The sequence below is a fragment of the Carlito syrichta genome, unplaced genomic scaffold (genome assembly GCF_000164805.1).
Source record: "Carlito syrichta isolate Samal-C Ts95f unplaced genomic scaffold, Tarsius_syrichta-2.0.1 Scaffold316274, whole genome shotgun sequence".
Lineage (NCBI taxonomy): Eukaryota > Metazoa > Chordata > Mammalia > Primates > Tarsiidae > Carlito > Carlito syrichta.
Genome location: NW_007260370.1, coordinates 1,212,767 through 1,213,606, shown reverse-complemented (window position 1 = coordinate 1,213,606; position 840 = coordinate 1,212,767). Strand labels below are relative to the sequence as shown.

The 840-nt window shown below is 53.0% G+C and overlaps 1 protein-coding gene across 1 annotated transcript in view; it reads left to right on the top strand.

Annotated features, from left to right (window-relative positions):
• Positions 1-207: 207 nt before the first annotated feature.
• The window catches only part of RAB32 (RAB32, member RAS oncogene family), a gene marked incomplete at its 5' end in the record, with an annotated part of 21,734 nt that continues 21,101 nt past the window's right edge, over positions 208-840 (top strand). Inside the window, one exon of the mRNA XM_021706981.1 lies at positions 208-231. Within this exon, the coding sequence (XP_021562656.1) occupies positions 208-231 (24 nt within the window). The remainder of the gene's footprint in view (positions 232-840) is intronic.

Genomic DNA, 840 nt, shown 5'->3' with positions numbered 1-840 from the left:
TATCATACCCAGGCAACAAAAGCAAAAATAGACAAGTGGGATTTTAGCAAATTAAAAAGCTTCTGCACACCAAAGGAAACAATCAACAAAATGAAAAATCTGTGAACCACATATCTGATACGGGGTTAATATTCAAACTATAAGGAGTTCACACAACTCAACAGCAACAAAACAAAACAAAAACTTGATTAACAAATAGGCAAAAAATATCTGAATGTACACTTTTCCAAAGAGGACATAAAAATGGCCAACAAGTATACGAAAAGGCCCTCAATATCACTTAACAAGGACATGCAAATCAAAACCATGCCAGACATATCACCCCACACCTGTTATGACGGCTATTATCAAAAAGATAAGAGATAACAAATGTCCCTAAGGGTGTGGAGAAAGGGAACCCCATTCACTGTTGGTGGGAACGCAAAGAGGTACAGCCTTTATGGAAAACCGCGGGGAAATCCTCAAAAAGTGAAAAGCAGAACTTCTGTAGGACCTGGCAGTCTCAGTCCTTGGCCAAGTTCAGAGTCATTCTGCCTCTCCCTTTCAAGTCCTAAATAAAGTGGGCTGCGAGAGCCGAAGGCAAGAGTGGCGAAGGAGGCCGATCCCCAGGCCTGCGCCGGCCAGGCTGGAGCCGGCCCCCAGGCGGGCCAGCCCCGGGCAGCAGCCGGCTCCGTGGCCCAGGCCCTCTTCAGGCCCCCAGTGACGCTTTCGCCTCGCGACGGCTCGGCGGCCCCAGCAGGGGGCGGTCGGCCCGCCCTCGGCGCCGCGCGGGGCGGGGAGGAAGGGCCGACGGTCCCGGCCGGTCCTCCCCCGGCCAGCCCAGGCCCTGCCCCCGCCCCG